We start from the raw sequence: 17,024 nt of genomic DNA, 5'->3' as shown, positions 1-17,024 counted from the left end.
GCGCAGCATCAACCACTGTCGCTAGCTGACGCAGGGGGAAATGCGGCCAGATTCATTGACGAGCTCGACGAAAAGGACCTACACGAAGGCACGGCTCGTAGTAGAGGAAGGCCTCGATGGCTTGTAAATGTCCATATTCGCCCGTTCGGAGAGCAGCATTCGCATTGCGGGTATCTCAACATGAAGTCGACTTTGGAAAGTTTTCATACAAGTGCTCGCTGGTGTGTGCTGGCCGATGGAATCCTACGGATATACCGCCATTATGGAGTCACTTTGGCTTCGGATGTTGTCGACATGGCACATGCGACGGATGTTCGAGTTGCTCCCCTTACATCTTCGGTTCATCGAGCTGCCGCTGCAAAGAAGCTGGGGTCCGTCTACAGTTCCTCCGAGGACGGAGAAGAGAGCGTTGCAGGGACTACCGTGACTAGAATACGCGGCATCAAGACCCACGCCAGGCTGGCGGCGCACTGCTGCTTGGCTGTGCACCACCTTACTCGCCTGTACTTGTTTCAGTGCGAGCACAATGAACAACTCCGCGAGTGGCTTAAGAAGCTGCAGGTTGCTCAGAAATACAGCCAAATGCAGCAAATGCACTCATCTCCAGCGATTGCGGTGTTGCCTAGCGTATCAAACCCTACTTAACCAAGCGTCTACAAGTAGAAAATGATACATTGACTATCCATCATATCGCTACGAAACACCTGCGGCAGTTCCCCGTGTGCTATAATTCAGCCCTGGTGTAACTATCACCTCACTGCACTGATACCTCAATGCAGGAACACCAGTTGAGGTCTTGGTCAAGATCACTAAGGTGCCAAGTCCTTGAGGCGGATCTTCCAGCTGAGATTAATTGTGTTTTGGTTCAACTTGTACAGTATCAAAACTGTGTTTTGAAAACACAAGCCTGAAGACTTCAGGCTGCTGCACGATTTTGATGTAATTTTTTGACTCAACACAACCATGATGATGACTCTCTCTCTGGAAGCAAATGCAGCTCCTTTACCATTTTGCCGCGCCGGAACTTCCCATCTTCACCATCTCGTTGCTGTTCGACCAGTCCAGTTCATTTCCAATCTCGCCGTCGCCCACACAAAGGCTCCATGACGAAATTCCTCCCTATTGCAACGCTGGGTCTTGCCTTGATCGGTGCAGCCACTGGCGCGTACGTCAACCCGGAACCGTGTTCAGGCGTCTGCGTGAACACACACGACCCGAGCATTATCCGCCGCGCCGACGGCACGTACTTTCGCTTCTCGACGGGTGGAGGCATCGCGGTTCACTCGGCGCCGGACATCACCGGTCCGTGGGAGTACAAGGGTGCCGTCCTGCCCGATGGAACGAGCATCAAACTCTGGGACGGCAAGATGGATGCCTGGGCTCCCGACGTGCACCTCGTGGGGGACACGTACTACGTGTACTATTCTGCTGTTCGCGCTGTGGCCTTCGACGGGCACAACCTGGCTGCAGTTGGTGTTGCCACTTCCACGACGATGGACATTGGCACGTGGGAGGACCTGGGGTCCACCGGCGTGCAGAGCAACGATTCGAGCGAGTACAATGCCATTGACCCCAACTTGTTCGTGGAAGACGGCCGAAACTACATGATCTTCGGTAGCTACGAGGAAGGTATTTTCCAAGTGGCGATGGATGACCCGCCCACGTCTGCGACCCCCAACACGTACGCTAAGCTCGCGTACGAACCTGCTGGCATCCACGCCGACGAAGGTGCGAATATGTTCAGGTACGGCGACTACAATTACCTGTTTTACTCCAACGGCGTTTGCTGTGGGTTCGATACGAAGAAGCCGGCGGACGGAGAGGAGTACAAGATCAAGGTGTGTCGGTCCAAACCCGGCGTCATGGACTTCCGTGATGCGGACGATAAGTTGTGCACTGAAGGAGGCGGCACCATTGTTATGGGGACGCACGACGATGTGTACGGTCCTGGTGGCCAGGGTGTGTACGACGACCCGACGTATGGTCCGATCCTGTACTACCACTACGTCAACACCACTATCGGCTACGCGGACGGCCAGAAGCAATTCGGATGGAACAAGCTCGACTTCTCCAGTGGTTGGCCCGTGACGACGTCAGCTGACACGGCAACGCAGCAGTCGACAACCCAAGCCAGTGCATCAAGTGAGACTGCTCAAACCCAAGGACGCGCGTGAGCTTTATTGTAAAAGGAAATATCGGCCATGGTTTTGAAGCCAGCAATACATATAAGCGTTGTTGTCTGTGTCATTGAAGTATACCCCTGCACTTCAACACGCTCAGACTGAACAAGTTAGAGAGAATGTGCGTCTATTCACTTTGTCACTCTAGAGGATACAGAGTTGGTAAGCTCTCATGCGCTGCACTAATCCTAGATCGGGCAACGTTAGTTCCTGCGGCGCTGATACGGTATCAGCGCCGCAGGAACATCAACAGACCGTATCAGTGATACGATCTGTTGATGAGATGGTATCTGTGTCTCGTCCGCGAAGCTTTCGGTGCATACTTGTAGATATACCGTGATTTATCTCGTCGTGATATGGCTTGGAGTTGTCTAAGAGCGCTGCTCCAGATAGCGGCTTCTTGGACGTACTCGTCCGTGATGTCATTCTCACGCACTGCTCGGATCCTGTGGATCCAGAGTTGAGTCGGGATGACGCTGCATGCGTCCCACCAAATCTTGTCATAGCACCGGCTAATTCCTTGTTCCACCTCCCAAATACTTATTGGAGATTGATCTGGACGCGTTGGGAGATTGGTGGGGCGCTTCGAGCACTGCTGAAAGACTGAAAAAGGTTAAAGCGGCTGGATTAGTTTGGGTCTGTTACTCACGCGACACCACGAAGCAAGCACACAAACGTGGAGGCCACAATGCATGCACTTGCTTCGCTACTGATGAAAAGTACTGCGGTACGTACGGCAATGCGCTTGGTGCATTCTACTGCAGCGAACAGCCAATTTACAATAATCGGACGTAACAAAGCCAAGTTCGACGAATATTTACAGCTCAAGTCAGAAAATAGAATTAGCAGACGCGTTTTTCTAAACCCGCGGCAACAAGTTGAAGTGGACAGCGTCGTGGGGACGATCAGTCTTCTCTTCGTTTTTCGCTTTTAAAAAAGACCAGCGCGAGTCAGAGCCGCACGAGAAGAAGGCGGCTGAACGACGCGGTTTTCCTTGACTGACTTCCTCGCCGAAAGCAACTGTTGCTTTCTCCACTTCAACTACGAGCCGACAGAGCGGAAAGTTGCCTTCGATCAATCGACAACATCTTCTGCATGTGTACTTCCGCCCTCTAGCGGCGTAAACGGCGACGCCACGACACTCATTTCCGAGTCGGAAATTCCGACAGCCCCGCATGGTGTGGCAACGGAGCATTTCTCATGGAAGAAGCGTCGGGCTTATCTGTGCACTTAGCCGTAACAAACCGCGCAAGAATTCAACGCACGCTGAACCGCGTGTTCCAACCGCGAAATTTGCGTGTTTCGCGTCTAACGTTGCAATTCCGCGCCAATCCCCGCCGACTTGGACTCGTTGGACGCAATACATGTACAGTTTCCTCTCGACAAGAGTCTGCAAGGCACCAGCACGCCATGATGGCGGGATGGTGGCCATCCCAGCACAATCGCACTGCAACATTCTGCTCCCATTGGCCGAGCCGCTGGGCTGATTATGGATTTGGTGTCGTCACTCGTCGCTACGCGCCACGTATGTAGCAAAGCAGCAATTCGCGCGCCTGGATACTGTATTAGCCCCAGAACCAGCAGCACCATCGCCCGAGTACTATCTGCCGCTCAAAAGTCACAACTCGACGGCCTAAAAGCCACTTCTAAGCGCCGGCACCAGGCACTTTGATATTTGACGCCGCTTCGGCGCCCAATCAGCGCGCCGATCTCTCCCGCAAATATCACGTTGGCCCTCCTCCGGCCTCAGATCCCCTCGCCTATAAATAACTAAAACCGCGGCATCAGACCTGAGCGCAGCTCTCCTCTCTCTCCTCAGTGCGGGTCATGACGGGCGTGGCGCGCGTCCTGCTGGGCGCCGACGACGACGCGGACAACGTGCAGGGCAAGTGGATCGGGCTGGCCATCGTCATCGCGTCCGCGGTGCTCTCGAACCTGGGCGTGAACGTGCAGAAGCTGTCGCACGTGCGGGTGCGTCTTGACCCTCTCTATGCTTATAATCGCGCAGAGTGCGCACTCGAGATAACTGATACTCTATCTGGCGCAGGAGGAGGACAAGCCCGTGTTCGAGCGCCAGACGTACTACACGCGGCCGCTGTGGCTCACGGGCCTCGTGCTCGTGGTGCTGGGCGCCATCGGCGACTTCGAGGCGCTGGGGTTCGCCCCGCAGGCGCTGGTGGCGTCCGTGGGCGGCGGCTTCACGGTGCTGGCCAACGTGTTCTTCGCGCACCTGTGGCTGGGCCAGGTGCTGACCAGGTCGGACGTGCTGGGCACGCTGCTCATCATCATCGGCGTCGTGCTCAGCACGGTGGCCAACGAGCCGGACGAGCAGATGTCGCTGCTGGAGCTGGAGAAGCAGTTCTTCCAGCTCGGCTTCCTCGTGTACCTGGGCGTCATGACGGCCGTGCTGGGCGGCATCTTCGGCCAGATCGAGGCCATCTCGCGGCTGCCCCGGGCGCTCAACGAGTCCAAGTACCGCCTGCTGCCCTTCATGTACGCCACGGCCTCGGGCATCTTCGGCTCCTTCTCGGTGCTGCTGGCCAAGGTATGTATTGTTGGGTGGAATTTTTATTCAGGTAGAGAGGGTCTCTGATGTTTTATTTTTTATTATTTTTTCTTTTTGCTGCAGTGCGCGTCGATTCTGCTGATCCTGACGTTCAGCGGCGAGAACCAGTTCGTGTACTTCACGACGTACCTGTTCATGGGCGGCATGATGTGCACGCTGGTGCTGCAGACGGACCTGCTGAACCGCGCCATTATGGCCGGGGACACGCTGAGTGTGTTCCCCATGTTCCAGTGCTTCTGGATCGGGGTGCGTTTTTTTTTCTCTTCAAGGCTGCGACTTTGACAAGGATCCACTTCAACCAGAAACTGACATCTTGTTTTTGTTGTTTATGTTGACGGTTATAGTCAAGCGTTATTGGCGGCGTGGTATTCTACGAAAAGTACACGCGCTTCTCGTTCTTCGACTGGATTTGCTTGCCTATCGCGCTTGCCTGTGAGTTTGCGCTTTTCTTGTGTGTGGTGGTGGTGCATCATGCCGACTCCTGAAACTAATGGCATATCTGTGGGATTGTGGGATTCAGTTATTATTATGGGCATTTACCTGTTGGCAAAGCACGGCGAAAGCGATGGTGACGACCTGGAAGACCCTGAACACACCACGCCGGGCCACCGTGCTCACCTGACAGGTCATTTCGGCGCGCTCATGCCGCTTTCGCCACAGGGACACTCGTACAGCCGGAAAAGCTTCGATGACCGAGAAAACGAGCACACACCGCTGCGGTACACGCCGTCGAACGGCCGAGTTAGCGACCACAGCGGACTCGTCACCGGGTACACCAACGGATACACGAACTACACGAACGGCCACACGAATGGCTTCACTAATGGCCACGACCACGGCCATCGAAATGGCCACCCTGTTGGCCACTGGCATGGCCCCCAAGGCCGGAGGCACCACGGCGACGACCTCGAAGAGCAGCGGTTGTACAGCGGATCTATCTAACGAAACTAGCCCCAAGGCCGCGAGTGATGGAGGCAGGGTGCTTGCATATACTAGCAAAAAAAGAATAGAAGTAGGATGGAGCGTCGTTGCTGAAGGTGCTTGGACAACTACAAGACGCATGTGAACAATTGAAATTGAAGATCTGTACTTATGTACTTTTTGAAACATGTTCACTGCGTTGTTGATAAATTCATCCGAGTCCTGAATCTTCCCTTTGTTGGCTATTCTGTTTGAATGTGTTCCAGTCTTCGTGAAATTGTAGGCTTAGTCGTCGTCTACTGCCATCTTGTGTAGCGGTGAGGACGGGCCCTTCAACATCTCAGTGCTCGCAGTCGGCGATGCCAAACGAGTCAGGCTTTCGTTCGGCATCAACGCATTTCTGTTGTGATAAACAGGCATGAAGTAGTTAGAACACGAAACGTAGCAAGAAATTACTCGAGAACGAACCTGATGGATGGTGTTGTGGGCCGTTCACGGCCCTTTTCTCCTGGAATATGGTCGTAGATGTCGATGATACGAATGGCCGCATCAGCACCAGCGACCACCATTTTGTCGTTGAACGCCGCGAAGTCTAGCGAGAAGACACCACGACTCAGACCTGCAATCGTGCCGACAAGCCTGTTATTAGAGTCGTGGTTGAAAACCTTGGCCTCGTTGGAGCCACTTCCCCCGGCAGCTATGAGCTGCTGGCCAGTCTTCGACTTTGAGAATTGAGCTGCGTATATAAAGCAGGGCTCAGATCGAAGAGCACTCTGGTTCCAGGGCACAGTCAGCATACGCTTGCCCGATCCGAAATCCCAGATCTCGAGCGGGTTTTCAGGGCGCCAGGATCCTGTGAGGATTTCTCCGCGCATGTTCATGTCGACGGCATCTCCAGCCACGTGAGGGCCGTAGATTCCACGCACTGAGTAGCCGACGCGCAAGTCCCAGATCTGCAGCGTGTTGTCCCACCCGCCGGTGATGATGGTGTTGTCGTCCTCAGGGACGAACTTGATGGAAAACACGCGGTTCGAGTGGCCTGCAGTGAGCGTTCCGTGGCCGCTGTCCATACACGCCACCTCCGCTTTCGTAGCTTCGTCGTACACTCGAATGGCATGATCTTTCCCACCTGTGGCGAACATCGCTCCATCGGCGCGGTAGTCCAGAGCGTACAACTGGTTCTGGTTGTTGCTGATGGCGTTCAGACACTTGCCCGACGTGATGTGCCAATGCTCCACCGACCCGTTCGAATCTAATTACCACAAACCAAACACTTGAAACCAACAGTCCCAACTCAAATTCTATACAGCAAAGCTACGTACTCGCAGCGAGCAGCACGTTCTTGGTCTTGGTGGCGCTTGTGAGCGGGCGGAATCTGATGGCCGTGCATGGTAGACCGAAGCCAAAACTGCTCTGAGGTTGCATCAACGTATACGACAGCTTGCCATCGTGCACGTTGAAGACTCGAATGGCTCCATCGCCACAGCCAGCGGCTAGCAGCCTTCCGTCGGGTGAAAACCTCGTGCAGAAGACCTCCGACGCGCAGTCGCTGATTGTGACGCTGGGCGCCAGGCGCTTGATCGGTTCTGGGCGATATCAATGCACCCCGCACACATGAAATCAATATTTCAGCCTTGAATATCGCCAATGAAGGTGGTGAGTCGAGTCCACCGCAGCATATTCACCTTCCATGTCGTCCGGCGCTTGAGTGCTGGAAGATCGCAAAGTGGACACGAAAGGTTGCGTCGTTTCAAGATCCACGATCACTCATTGGCTGGAAAATCGATTTTACTCCTTATCATTGGTCGAAACTAGACCTCGAGCCACTTCAAGTATCCTCTGAGCGCAAGCCCTTCCTGCTAGCATGCTACACAGCTTGATCTGCTGTAACGAGGCCAACTACGTGTTGCTGTCGCGGTATTTCCAACCGGAGCTGACGCTGGAAGCTCGACAGACGTATGAAGCCCAGCTCGCGCAAATTTGCAAGCAAATGCCGGACCTCTGGGGCGACCGACAAGCCAGAAAAGACGCGGACCCGACGCAGAGCCAATTGCTCGTGTGCGAGTCGCAGTTCGTGGTTGCCCGACAGGTTGGGGAGCTGCGGCTGATGCTCTCGGGTAATGAGGAGTACGACGAACTCATCTGTACGTTCTGTAGGTTGAGTTGAAGGTGGAAGTTGAGGTACTTAAAGTGATTTTGGAGTGTTGTAGTGGACGAGATCATGGCGGTATTGCAGGCGGTGCTGACGACCCAACTGGACAAGAAGCTCACCGAGGCCAGCTTGCTGGCGAACTACGCCAAGGTGGTGGTGGCGCTGGACGAGATGGTGCAGCAAGGCCACTTGGAGAACGCGGACGAGGCCAGCATCGACCAGATGATCAAGCTCAAGCCGTACCCGTCGAAGTAGGGATCCCCGTAGCCTTGACGACGAGATCTCGATAACTTCACGGCCATCTTTCACTCGGTCCGCACGTTAGGTTGGATGCTCTGTTTGAAGTTGAGCATCTTGATTGATCTTTCTCGGTGACGATGGTCCCAGTTACAGCCAAGATGTGCGCTTTGACCTGTTGAAGCTGATGTGCTGCGCTTCACACCACCGGATTTATAGGTGATGAACGCGCAACTTCGTCCGCACCATCCAACAGATCAGATCGCTTTCGTGGTGAGCCAGGGTTAATGGCTGCATTGCCAGAATGTGAAGATTCGTTCAATGATGGAGAATGCATGATCTAATATGTACATGTATTGTACGAGTCGTAGCAAGGATTATAATGTCCTTGGCCGTCGAGTCCATTGCAACACAGCACCACTCCATGTTGCGTCCAGCCCGAGCAAAGCGTGGATTGCATACTTCTCATCCTCGAAAGCTTGCACACTATCCATCAACTACAACTCAAGCCCATCTTGACCTCACGTCAGTCAGAGAAGTGCTTGCGGGAAGCTATCGCTGCATATCGGGCAACGTCTTGAGGTAGAATACTGGTTATTTAACATTAGGCGCCGGTGGTTGGGCACTGGCAAGGCGAAGGTAGTCTAAAAGCACTTTTGCGTGGCGAACTTCCGTCGATTTATACCTTCCGCTTCACTGCGGGGAGACTAGCTACCGAGCCCACGTTGTAGTGCATGGAGCACATATTCCTTGTTCGCTCGTAGGCAGGTCGAGAGCACCCCGGTGTCACGCAGCGCTTCCCTGCAGGACACCAGAAGAAAAGGAAGGGGGGTGGTTAGTTAGCGAGGCTGGCCAGAACAGCGCTTCGAATCTTGTCAGGCGTAACACACCTCCACCGTGAGCCCAGCAAACTCCGTTCGACACCGCGATAGTCGTGCACTGATCGGCGCTGCAGATGGTGCCGCCGCCATGTGACCAGCACACCCCTTTCGTCTTGGCCCGATTCCGACATCCGGCCACCTTACACTTCACCGAGCCGCCTGTAATGGATAGTAACGACACAAGGGTCAGCATCGAGGCCAATTCGCCATAACCTGTAGATTCTCTTAACCCGATTTGCCTACCATGCTTCCAGCACCGTCGCGCGTGTTTGGCTCGGCTCACACAGCCCTCAACGATGCAGTACTTGCTCCCCTGCAAACATGTGAATTGCATGAACACTCGTTAACATATCATCGCATCAAATCCCCACAACCATTAGAAAGATACATACCTTTCTAGCAAGTGGGGCGGTTGGTGTGGTGGCGTCACGGGCTTCGTTCTCGTCATCGACCGAGTTGGTCGGAGTCAACAAACTGCTGATTGCATGACCGGTGATCGACGGTCTCTTGGGTTTGACGTCGGCCGGCTCGACCGCATCCAATTGGGCTGTGCTGGCGCTGCGCTTACCAGTTGAGTCTTCGTCGTCCAGGATGAAGGCCAGCGAGCCTTTGATCGAGTGCGGCGAGCTCGCCGCCGAGTTCTGACCTTCGTTTTCGGTGTCCTCGACGCCACACATGGTTCTCGGTGGAAAACGCTGTTCCACCAAAATGCTCTCTTCTGTCCCTGGTGCGCAGATGATGTCCGCAGCAAGACGCAAAAGCGAAACAGAACTCCACGCGCCGCTGGAATGCCACCGCGACTCGCGGTAGAGACCGTGCGAGGCGATCAAGTCCAACCCGCAGAGCTGTGGCGTGGCCGAGTTTGTGGGGTGGCTCGAGGGTTTTTGGTGGAGACGGTCAATTGAACGGCGATGACCAACGCTTGCACTTGCACACACCGTACAATTGCGAGAACCAGCTGCATCTGCGTTGAAGCCGAGGCTCGGCGAGGATGAGAGGCACGACAGCAAGAGTTCGCCCTGGCTACGCTAGACCATGCCATATCCAAGTTCTGGATGCATACAAGTCGTCTCGGACGAACTAAAGTTTGCGAACATTCTCGGGCTCTGTATGCCGTGCAAGAGGCTTTTTGGTGGACAACAGCTCGGCGTGGCACCCTCGGCTGCCAGCCGCGCCAAAGTATCCGTTAGTAACCTGCAGCCCACGCAGTGCCGGATTGGTCATGCAAGCATTGGCATGCCGCCTCGAAGAGCCCCGGAGACGACCACGCACAACCCATAGCGAGCAGAACAGCTTGCTCGGCAGAAAGCATCGTCGATTGCGGCAGGCAGGCAAGCTCCGAATCCTGACGCGGATCTCGGATAGTGGAACGAACGCGTCTGGAATGGGAACGTCCGCGTTGCGTTCTCGGCTCATACGCGCGATGAGTCTGACTCATCAACCATGTACATGTCAGGAGATAGAGTTTTAGTTTTAGAGAGCCCCCCCCCCGCAGCCAACCGTCCCTTGAGGAGGAACTGCACAAACACACTTGTCTGTAGCCAGCCAGCGCTCAAATCCGAGTTTTCCATGCCCACAACTGAGCCCGAAGTCCACGCAGCGACGACGGTGCATGTTCGACTTGCGCGCAAATCTTGAGGTTTCAAACTCGCCGCCGAGTCGGCGCCGACGCACAAAGCGCCGAGTTCGCAGCTTCCGTGTAGCAACTCCTGGTCGGGCGGAAATTTACTGTCGATTGCTGAGGTGTTGAAGCACGTCCATGTGTGGTGGTGATAGTCAAAATGTTGGTGCTGGCAAACCGTCTGGCTTAGTGCAATGCTCAAATTTTGGGCATTTACTGCGACGATGAGTCAACGCAACTTCCATCATATCGATGGTCGTAAGCTGGCCTCCTCCCTAGAGAATGCGGCTACTGAGGGTGCAATGGCATGCTGTGTGTCCGCAGCCGACGCGAATGCGGAGATTTCGAGTGTCGGCTGTCTCCAGTGAACTATTGCGGGCCGCGTGATTGCCGGCGTTTGCATCGTTTCAGCAGCGAGTTGTGCAACTTCACTGAACTGCGAGTTTACCGGCTTTGTATACCGAAGGACCGCACGGCTGGCGTGTCGCGGTCTGACACAGGCAATCGTGGTGGCACTGTGTTGAGTTTAACCGGAACCAACCAGCCAGTACTCAAGGCGTGTAGCTGGGCAGGATAGAAAAATACTTCGTCGAGCGATTGAAAACTCAGGATCAAGCACCTCGTGAACTACGACTTCACGATGAAGTGACGCTGTGATACCAAACGGTGCCCCCCCCCCCCCCCCGTAGGTGGGGACTCCCGACAGTGAACTAGTAGCTTGCACGATAATGTTTCTGCTGCCAAAATCCCAGCACTGAGATTCCGGCATGGAATTCCGCCAATGTCAATAGTGCTAGACGCACCAACACTCGACACAGCGTGTTGTCACGAACCTCGTGGTCTTATCGAAACATTTCCATTGCCAACCTTCTAATTTTCGAGGTAGTTGGTTTTCAGAGATGTGTCTGCGGACAACAGTGGAAAAATAATTGCTATTGTAATATTGCCAAGATTGTCAATCACAATAATTGATTGTGCGGAGATCTCAATCGGCAACAGTGTCCTCAGGCTACGTTTTGACCCCTGCGAACGGCTTCAGTTGCTATCTGGCAGAGAAATAAGCAGCCGCAAGTCCAGAGAACCGATGTTAGCTATCAGCTAGCTTTTCTTGATTTTCTGGCTGCTTTACAATGCGAGACGAGGGAAATTTTGGCTTATTTGTTGGAGGACAATCGGACATGATGAATATAAGACCAACACATTCAAATTTTCAACATTTTTTAGGCTTAGCAGCTCTGTGATGGAGCAAGTAGATAGGGCGATTACAAGACCAAACAAATAGAAATGCGCATCGCCAGAGGAAACGTAAGCGAGGGTATAGATTTCATGTACAACCTTTTCTATTTACGATTGTTGAGATTGCAATAATTGTTTGTTTGTATATCATAACACTCGCGTTTTTTATTTTACTTTATCGTGGCTCGAATGCAAGAAACTGTTAGTGCAAGGGCGACACGATTAGGACCACATCCCAATGCAAATTTAATATTAACCGAAACCTCGTACAAGGCGATATATGTTCCAACGAAGAAACCACGATATATTCCGAGTGCGTCATGTTCAGCCCAACGGACAAGCATCGTATTCCAGACACTGATAGAATAAACGACAAGAAGATAGCACTACTACTTAGCAAATTGAGAAGACCACTAATCGGTAATCGGCCATTCTTCCCGTACAAGGCGATATAACTGGAGATTTGTATTTGAGCTGCAACAACCTGCATGCAACTAGGACTCGATTTTGAATTCTTACACCAGCGGGCTGTACTGATCGCGGATCTGGCGTTCGCGGAGCTTGAAGGCTACAGCGGCGATGGCAGCCACAAACGCTGCAGCGACAAAAACGCCAAAGGGTCCGACACTGTGGTGGTGCGCTGGAATATCGGTGACCGCGAACCCCGTTCCGTCGATGACAATCGTGTTTCCAAAACCAGAGTACACGTTGACGTGAGGGGAATCGCCGAACCAGGCCGCCTTCAGCACGATGGTGAGGTCCGTTGGCGCTCTGGTGGGCGGGATCGACGGGCGACGCGTCTTCACCTTGTTGTACTTGGCCGGCTTGACGTTGCTGTGCTTCCTGAAAATCGAGCTGGACACGATACGCTGCGGTGGCGCGTTCACATACTTGACGGATCCGCCGCCCACCGACGTCAGCGTGTCCGTGGTTTGAACAATGGCTTTGCCGTCTCCAGACGTCTGCACTGTCGAGGTCTTGCAGACAATGGACCCAGCGTAGACAGAGGCGTCTCCGCTCAGACGAATAACCTCGTTCACACATGATCCCGCGGACGAGTACGACACCTTTCCATCGCCAGACAAAGTCGCAGAGAGCGTCTGGGCCTGGAGATTAGCCGTCTCCACGAAAATCTTGCCATCACCAGAGATGGATGAGAGCAACGAGTTGACTGTGATCTTGTCCGTAGCCTCAATGACCGCCTTGCTGTCCCCTGAAAGATTGACGGCGATATTGTCCGCTTGGATCGAAGAGGCCAGGAACTGTATGTGGCCATCGCCGGAGCTGGCGATTGCAATGGACTTCAGCGCAACCTGGTTCTGGGTCAGGGATCCCACGAAGATTTCGGCGTCGCTGCTAACGTCGAGGTTAAGGCTAGCCGATGGGTCATTGAATACCATAACTCCCTCGCCCACCACGACACTGTCCGCGTGGATGGCACTCACGCTCGAAACCACACTCGAGTCGCTCACGATGATCTGCGTGACAACACCGCCGACCACACGGGCATTCGTGTTCTTGTAGTGGACGCGGAATCCACTGCCTTCCGCGTCATGGATACTCACGTCCACAAGGTCAAGCATGTCGGGTGAGCTGCTGCGCAAGATAACCTTGGCGGCAACGCCGCCGTCGGCAGCACGAAGCGAGGCGTCGTAGTCCACGAAGACGTTGCCTGCGACTTGGACCTTGAGGTCGTCAAGCACGTCACCGTCTTCGCCGCTCACAGTCCAAACCTTCTCGATGAAGGCTCCGTTGAGGTCGTTGGAACGCGACGGCTCCGTGGAGGTGACGGAGAAAGCTCCGTCAGCGACAGTCTGGGCCAGCGCGAAGGCGAGGGCAGTGAAAAGCGAGGCGCGTTTCATGTCGACACAGCGGTGTACAGCGGGGTCAGGAGCTTGGGGGCGGTGGAGTGCGCTACTGGCGGTAAATTGCGTTGTGAGTGGCGAGTGAAGCGTGCTGCGCGTGCCAAGAGGGGAGCAAGTTGAAGTACACACATTCCTGAATCGGTGCTAGTTACATGGTACCGTAATGAGTTTCAGAGGATACTAAATTAAGAAGTAAGTAAGAGCGTAAAGCAACCATATTTATACATGAGATGGCTGCTTTTATCAATTCGAAACAGGCTTTTAGCGCCGGTAACACCATCATTCCTGCAGTGCTGATCCACAAACGCACGTCTAGCACGCGCAGGCCAGTGCTTCCAAGCTCTGCTTGCCATCGCGCGATCAATGACACGGTCCTGCTTTTCTAGGCGGAAGTGCGACCGGAAAATGCTTGGAAGCAAGCCAGCGACATCGAGATAACGAGCAATTGCCAGCGAGGTTCAAGCTGCACAGTACCTAGTGTTATCCTCAACAACAACTGCAGTACTTGCTGCTTACACCTATACGTATACTCTGCGCTGAGCACCGATGAGCGGCTGGCGTTGTTCCTCCCGCGCGCGACGGCGAGACTCGTTAAACCATCGCAAAACCAGCGCCGCGACGAAAACAATGCCTGCGAGGTAGATAATGTTGCTCTGGTCGATCGTCAAGTCATAGTCGAACTCATCGCCGGCCACAGATCGATCCGCTTGATTCGAAGAGCTAGTTGTAGCCGACACGAGGAACGGAAACGACTTCGCCTTGCACCCTGATGGGTGGTACGAAGGCGATGTCGGCGCTGCAACCACTAGGCCCATGTAGTTCACGTTGTCGATGGAGCGTGGCGCACCACCGAAGTAACGCAGGTGGCCGCTCCCGTAGACGTCACCCGACAACGAACCAGTAGCTTGCACAATAACGCTTCCACTTCCCAGCAGATCAACGTTAACTTTGTGGCATTGGATTCCACCAGCATCGATGGTGCCAGACCCGCCAATAGACACTTCGGCATCCTGACATGACCCCCGTGGTCCCAACGAGATGCCTCCGTTGCCGATCTTGTCGATTTTGACGTGGTTGGTCTCCAACGAGGCATCTGCACTGAGGCATAAAGACCCAGAGCCTTGGACTGTCATCGTCAGCGAGTCTGCAGTACCTGTGGATTCAGCCAGAATAGTAGCGCCACCTGAAGAAACAACCTTCAGAGTCAGCGTCTTGACGTCGAACTCCGAGAACAGGCCTTGAAGATGGCCACTGCCTTGAGAACTGAGCGTAAGTTCGTCCACCGTGACTGGCGACGAAGTCGTTAGATAGACATCCCCACTACCAACCGCACCGATCGTCAAGCTCGGCCCACTTGTTACCAGCACGCTGTCTTCGATTGATACGTCCCCAGAGCCTTGGTTGACCACACGCTGCACGCGTTCCTTGCGCAGTAGCACCACGTCGAGCTTCTCTTCCGTAGCTGAAATCTGCAGCACCGGCAGACCATCGACTACCAGTAATTGAGCCGCAACACTCTGCGGTTCCGAAGAGCTGCTGCCTCTGACCTTGACTCGAGCCACGTCGCCATCGCCGACGGTGTCCAGGGCCTCGTACCGAAGCGCGACATCGTTGCTGCCCGTGATAGTAATATCGAAAGCTTGGTCCTGGTCACACAGACTCGAACCAGGGGTGCAATGCACCGTCCAATACGGAGCTACGCCGCCGGAAATCATGTCGTCCATTGTCGAACTGGGGTGGAGCGAGGCGGCTGCACGTCTCGACGAGTCAGACTTGACACGGTCTCCGCTGAATAACTTGTGAGGAACAGCTGCGATTTGATGTGCGATCAGGGCATTTACCGTGCCTGCTGCATTTTTGGCACTGTACCGCAAGTTCTGAAGCATGGCGAGTTGTCCGCCTTATTCAATTCATTGATAATTCTTCGCATACTAGACCGCCTGGCTGCATGCTTTCTTGATAACAACGACACTTTTCATACATATACGCGCCGTTGTGCACGAAGTAGGGGCTGGCGTTGTTCCTCTCGTGCTCGACGGCGAGAGTTGTTAAACCAACGGAGCACCATCGCCACGAGAAACACAACTGCAGCCAACGGGACGATGCTGTCCTTGTCTCGATTCATGCCACTCCACACGAAGCCGACTGCATCGGTCCCCACGGCAATAGATGAGCTGCTCTCGGCCGAGTCCAGCTCAACACCAACGTTCCGAGGACTCGTCGACGTCAAAACACCACTCGAAAGAGAAGCGTATTTAGCCTTGATCGCCGGAGTTTTATGGCGCTTGCAACTTGCCGGAAGATACGAGCTCTCGACAGGCATCAGCTTCAATTGTCTGTAGCCCGTGCTAGCGAACGCATGTGGCGGCTGGCCAGCAAACTTCACATCTCCATTGCCATAACCTTCGACAGCCAGCGAGTTGGCAGCTTGCACGATAACGTCACCACTGCTCATCAGATCGACATCTACGCTGTCGCACTGCACAGCTCCCACATCAAGTTGACCCGAACCTCGCATCGAATACTTCGCAGCCTGGCAAGATCCTCGTGGCCCGACCGACAAGTCGCCCGCTCCAACTTGTTCGACCACAAACTGGTTCACTGACATCGCTGCGGCCCAATTCAGACACGCATCGCCCGATCCCTCCGCTACGACCGACAAGTTGTCCACATCGCTGTCCGAATCAATGAACAGTGCAACGTCCCCGGACCCGTAATACTCCACTATCAACTTGGACACTCGGAGCTCTGCGAAGGACGCTTGCAATAGTCCACCGCCCTTGGAATTCAGCGTCAAAGTGTCCACCAGCACGGTCTCCGTGGTCGTAGCATACAAGTTGCCAGTGCCCAGAACAGCGATGGACAATCCCGGGCCCATTGTCGCCAATAAATTGCCCTCAACGACAACGTCGCCCGACCCTCGACTCTCCACGCGCTGCAATTGGTCCTTCTGTAGCAGCACCACTTCTATCGTCTTCTTGGACGCTGTGATGTCCAGCGTGAGGAGACCGCCCGTGGTACTCAGCCGCACCAGAACGTCCTTTGGGTCGTGGACATTCCCCTTGATGACTCGCACTCTCGCGACATCATTGCTGCCATTGCGATCGTCCTCGGGAGCCTCGTAGCGGATGAACACGTCGCGACTGCCCTGGACGCGCACGGCGTCCACCCGTTGGGCATCACAGGATGGGCTGCTGCCGGCCTCGCATTGCACCACGGCCCAGTGGGGCACCCTCGACTTGGCTGCAATGGTGGCGTTGATCTCCAAGCCCGACGCACTCGTGGAGGACAGAATCTCCATTGCAAAGACCCATGCAGTCCAGGATGAAGACTAGACTCTAGTCACAAGAGTCTATGCAACTATG

At 54.4% G+C, this 17,024-nt stretch overlaps 8 protein-coding genes across 8 annotated transcripts; 3 read left to right on the top strand and 5 right to left on the bottom strand.

The window, feature by feature from the left end:
- Nucleotides 1-1,103: 1,103 nt before the first annotated feature.
- IUM83_09242 (Glycoside hydrolase family 43 protein) lies at nt 1,104-2,174 on the top strand (the record flags this gene model as incomplete). The annotated part of the gene is made up of 1 exon (XM_067933669.1): nt 1,104-2,174. The coding sequence occupies one exon, from the start codon at nt 1,104-1,106 to the stop codon at nt 2,172-2,174; it is 1,071 nt and encodes a 356-aa protein (XP_067799904.1).
- A 1,833-nt stretch (nt 2,175-4,007) lies between these two features.
- IUM83_09241 (NIPA protein 2) lies at nt 4,008-5,688 on the top strand (the record flags this gene model as incomplete). The annotated part of the gene is made up of 5 exons (XM_067933668.1): nt 4,008-4,151; nt 4,228-4,725; nt 4,810-4,992; nt 5,091-5,178; nt 5,267-5,688. 5 exons carry the CDS (start codon nt 4,008-4,010, stop codon nt 5,686-5,688), a joined length of 1,335 nt encoding a protein of 444 aa, XP_067799813.1.
- Nucleotides 5,689-5,952: 264 nt separating this feature from the next.
- IUM83_09240 (WD40 repeat-containing protein) lies at nt 5,953-7,359 on the bottom strand (the record flags this gene model as incomplete). The annotated part of the gene is made up of 4 exons (XM_067933667.1): nt 5,953-6,067; nt 6,136-6,919; nt 6,990-7,253; nt 7,353-7,359. The coding sequence occupies 4 exons, from the start codon at nt 7,357-7,359 to the stop codon at nt 5,953-5,955; spliced, it is 1,170 nt and encodes a 389-aa protein (XP_067799990.1).
- A 172-nt stretch (nt 7,360-7,531) lies between these two features.
- IUM83_09239 (coatomer subunit zeta-1-like) lies at nt 7,532-8,074 on the top strand (the record flags this gene model as incomplete). The annotated part of the gene is made up of 2 exons (XM_067933666.1): nt 7,532-7,811; nt 7,878-8,074. 2 exons carry the CDS (start codon nt 7,532-7,534, stop codon nt 8,072-8,074), a joined length of 477 nt encoding a protein of 158 aa, XP_067799965.1.
- Nucleotides 8,075-8,735: 661 nt separating this feature from the next.
- On the bottom strand, nt 8,736-9,614 carry IUM83_09238 (putative WD repeat-containing protein; the record flags this gene model as incomplete). The annotated part of the gene is made up of 4 exons (XM_067933665.1): nt 8,736-8,857; nt 8,947-9,096; nt 9,181-9,250; nt 9,330-9,614. The coding sequence occupies 4 exons, from the start codon at nt 9,612-9,614 to the stop codon at nt 8,736-8,738; spliced, it is 627 nt and encodes a 208-aa protein (XP_067799978.1).
- Nucleotides 9,615-12,309: 2,695 nt separating this feature from the next.
- IUM83_09237 (uncharacterized protein) lies at nt 12,310-13,656 on the bottom strand (the record flags this gene model as incomplete). The annotated part of the gene is made up of 1 exon (XM_067933664.1): nt 12,310-13,656. The coding sequence occupies one exon, from the start codon at nt 13,654-13,656 to the stop codon at nt 12,310-12,312; it is 1,347 nt and encodes a 448-aa protein (XP_067799973.1).
- Nucleotides 13,657-14,177: 521 nt separating this feature from the next.
- IUM83_09236 (uncharacterized protein) lies at nt 14,178-15,143 on the bottom strand (the record flags this gene model as incomplete). The annotated part of the gene is made up of 1 exon (XM_067933663.1): nt 14,178-15,143. The coding sequence occupies one exon, from the start codon at nt 15,141-15,143 to the stop codon at nt 14,178-14,180; it is 966 nt and encodes a 321-aa protein (XP_067799972.1).
- A 491-nt stretch (nt 15,144-15,634) lies between these two features.
- On the bottom strand, nt 15,635-16,960 carry IUM83_09235 (uncharacterized protein; the record flags this gene model as incomplete). The annotated part of the gene is made up of 1 exon (XM_067933662.1): nt 15,635-16,960. The coding sequence occupies one exon, from the start codon at nt 16,958-16,960 to the stop codon at nt 15,635-15,637; it is 1,326 nt and encodes a 441-aa protein (XP_067799956.1).
- Between the last annotated feature and the right edge of the window lie 64 nt (nt 16,961-17,024).

This window comes from Phytophthora cinnamomi (genome assembly GCF_018691715.1).
Source record: "Phytophthora cinnamomi strain GKB4 chromosome Unknown Contig3, whole genome shotgun sequence".
NCBI classification, from domain to species: Eukaryota; Oomycota; class Peronosporomycetes; order Peronosporales; family Peronosporaceae; genus Phytophthora; species Phytophthora cinnamomi.
Note: the sequence above shows the minus strand (reverse complement) of the source record. Positions and strands in the feature narration are given on the sequence as shown.